Genomic DNA, 3,023 nt, shown 5'->3' with positions numbered 1-3,023 from the left:
AAAATTAATTGTTAATACTATTCGTTAGTTGTAAATTTCGATCAAATCAATAAAATAGATTTTGAATACGCTTATACCAAATATAAATATTATATAAAAAATATAAATTCTTATTTGAACTTAATTCATGTACTAAATGATGAAAAACTAAAAAAAATTAATAAACTAATAAATGACATATTATCTTTAAAGTAACTTAAAGAAAACTTAAATTTTAATATACCAAAAAAAATTAATATATATTTTATACCAAACTTTATACAAGTGGTAATTTAAATATACTTTTTTTTTGCTTATTTATTTATATACATTTCATTCTTATTATATCTTTTTTTAAACAGTTGCTTGACGCCACCTCTTTCGATTTTTTTTTTCTCTCTCCTTAATTTCACTCAGATTTTTTTCCAGCACCACCCACCGACGATTTTCCTTCATCCAATGGAAGCCGCCGCCGACAATCAGAGCCCTTCTTCATCGGACGTTGATGTCACGCCACGTGGGGCAAGCTCAGCCGTGCTTCGAGCTCTTCAATTAATCCAATACGACGACTCCGATTCCAAGCTACAAGCCGCTAAGGAAATCCGTCGGCTCACCAAAACTTCCCAAAGGTGTCGCCGGTTACTTGCTGAAGCTGTTATTCCTCTCGTTTCTATGCTCCGAGTCGACTCACCTCAGTCCCACCATGAGTCTGCTCTTCTCGCCCTCCTTAATCTCGCCGTTAAAGACGAAAGGTAAGATATGTTTGAAGTTTAAAATTACTTCTTTTTTAGTGATTCGTGCTTTTGGGAATTAGGGTAATTTTTTTGGGTAGTTGGGTTCGTAAAGGATTGATTTTTCAGTTTAATTGTTTCTTTCTTCTTCTTCTTCTTCTTCTTCTTTTGAAGGATTCTAATTTTTTTAATTAAATTTGCCTGTTCATTTAATATACTTTTTTTATTATCTTTGATTGGTTATTCAGAAAATCAACAGAGCTTGAATAAAATAAAAAAATCAACAGAGCAGACCATCAAAATAATAATTTCTAGTCACCAAAAAAAATATAATTTCTAAAATTTATTTAATAAAGTAATAATCTTTTATAAATTAATTATTAACCCCCCCAAAAAAAAAAAAGAAAAAAAAGGATAAGGTTTAAACTTTAAAGTAAAGATGGATTGAATTTTGGGATTATTCTTGTTTAGCCTTTAGATAGAATTGGATTCTTCTTTTCCTTTTTTTTTAATTGAAGGTGTATATTTTTTTGTTATTAATTTGATTACAAAGTGTAATTTGTTTCTTTATTTTTACCCCTTTTTTTTATAAGATCATCTTCTCTTTGAAGTTATCATAATTTGTCTGTTGATGAAGAAATATATTCACTTTCTTTCCATAAAAAAAAAGAGGAATATTATAAATTCATCTGTTTGTTGACCTTTAGGAAGCTTTTTTTTACTTTTTAATCTAACAAGTAATATTTTTGTTTCCTTGCAAATGAAGCAACCTTATGGGATTAATTACAAAACATAAATTATCTGTTGTGTATTTGATTGATTATTAAATTCATGATCTTGTAGTTGTTGCAATTTGGTGTTTTGATGAAGAGAAAATGTGATTAAAAACTTTCTTTTTTTTCTTTTTTTTTTGCATCATAATTTGCAGGAATAAGATGAGTATTGTGGAAGCAGGTGCTTTAGATCATGTTATTAGATTCCTTCGAAGTGAGAATATAAACCTCCAAGAATCCGCAACCGCAGCATTACTAACTCTATCTGCTTCGATCAGCAATAAACCGATTATTGGCGCTTCCGGTGCGATTCCTCTGCTTGTAAATATCCTTAAACATGGAACCACACAAGCAAAAGTTGATGCTGTGATGGCTTTATCCAATCTCTCAACTTACACCGATAATCTCACTGTCATTATCGAAACCGATCCCGTCCCTTCCGTGGTCACTTTACTGAAATCGTCAAAGAGATCATCGAAAACGGCTGAAAAATGTTGTTCGGTGATAGAATCCATGGTGGGGTTCGATGAAGGAAGAACAGCTTTAGCAGCTGAAGATGGTGGGATACTAGCAGTTGTCGAAGTGCTTGAAAACGGCACTCGTCAAGCTAGGGAACATGCTGTTGGGGCTTTATTGACGATATGCGAGGGTGACCGATGTAAATATAGGGAACTGATTCTTAAAGAAGGTGTAATCCCTGGATTACTTGAACTTACAGTACAAGGAACACCAAAATCTCAGACGAAAGCTCAAACACTTTTGAGGTTATTAAGGGAGACACCGTATCCTAGGTCTGAGTTCCAACCTGATACATTAGAGAATATTGTTTGTAACATAATATCGCAGATCGATGGCGATGAACAATCGAGTAAAGCAAAGAAGATGTTGGCTGAGATGGTTCAAGTCAGTATGGAACAGAGCTTGAGACATTTACAAAAGAGAGCTCTGGTTTGTACCCCAACTGATTTATGATTTTGCTTCTTGTCCTCTTTTTCTTTTCTTTTTTTTATGTTCTTGGTGGTGTTTGATAGTTAAAGAAACTGTGAAAATGCCGGTCCAGGCCGTTTATGGTGGTATCGGGTGACTGGTAAATGAAAAAAATTGTCAATAAATTGGAAATTATATGATGTTGAATGCATAGTTTCTAGTTTGCCTGTAAAGATTTAACTTTTGTTATATGTAATACATTATACCGTCAATGAAAGTTCTTGTTTATCTTTTCTTCTCATGGTTTATGTATGATTTTGATTTTATTTCACAATGTGCCGACCTCACGAGCTAAAAACCTGTGACCACCAAATCCTGCCGATCAAGATCTTGGGAACCCTTTACCTTGCGGCAGGGCGAGCACATACTGTGCTATCCATACTCTGTATTTACTCGTTGTCTTGGCATGATAATCTATACTTAGGAGAAAAGGGCATAAGTAGGTCAGTTGAGGTTTTAAGGGATGTGAAACTAATAAGGAAATGGCATGCGGTGTTCCGGAAATGACTGACAATGCTCTTTGTAAGATCTGTTAAAGTCTAGGAATAAGGGT

The 3,023-nt window shown here is 33.6% G+C and overlaps 1 protein-coding gene across 1 annotated transcript; it reads left to right on the top strand.

Annotated features, from left to right (window-relative positions):
• The first annotated feature begins 266 nt into the window (after positions 1-266).
• Positions 267-2,698, top strand: LOC107936633 (U-box domain-containing protein 4). Its single transcript, XM_016869390.2, has 2 exons — positions 267-731; positions 1,639-2,698. The coding sequence occupies exons 1-2, from the start codon at positions 439-441 to the stop codon at positions 2,453-2,455; spliced, it is 1,110 nt and encodes a 369-aa protein (XP_016724879.1). The 5' UTR covers positions 267-438; the 3' UTR covers positions 2,456-2,698.
• The last annotated feature ends 325 nt before the right edge of the window (positions 2,699-3,023 follow it).

The sequence above is a fragment of the Gossypium hirsutum genome, chromosome A07 (assembly GCF_007990345.1).
Source record: "Gossypium hirsutum isolate 1008001.06 chromosome A07, Gossypium_hirsutum_v2.1, whole genome shotgun sequence".
Classification (NCBI taxonomy): Eukaryota; Viridiplantae; Streptophyta; class Magnoliopsida; order Malvales; family Malvaceae; genus Gossypium; species Gossypium hirsutum.
The sequence above is the reverse complement of the archived record's forward strand: the minus strand, read 5'-3'. Positions and strand labels throughout refer to the sequence as shown.

Excerpts from the sequence above, each read along its gene's own strand:
- LOC107936633 (XM_016869390.2), top strand. The coding sequence starts at position 439 with ATGGAAGCCGCCGCCGACAATCAGAGCCCTTCTTCATCGGACGTTGAT. Across the intron at positions 732-1,638 it reads CTCGCCGTTAAAGACGAAAG|GAATAAGATGAGTATTGTGG; the intron begins GTAAGATATGTT and ends CATAATTTGCAG.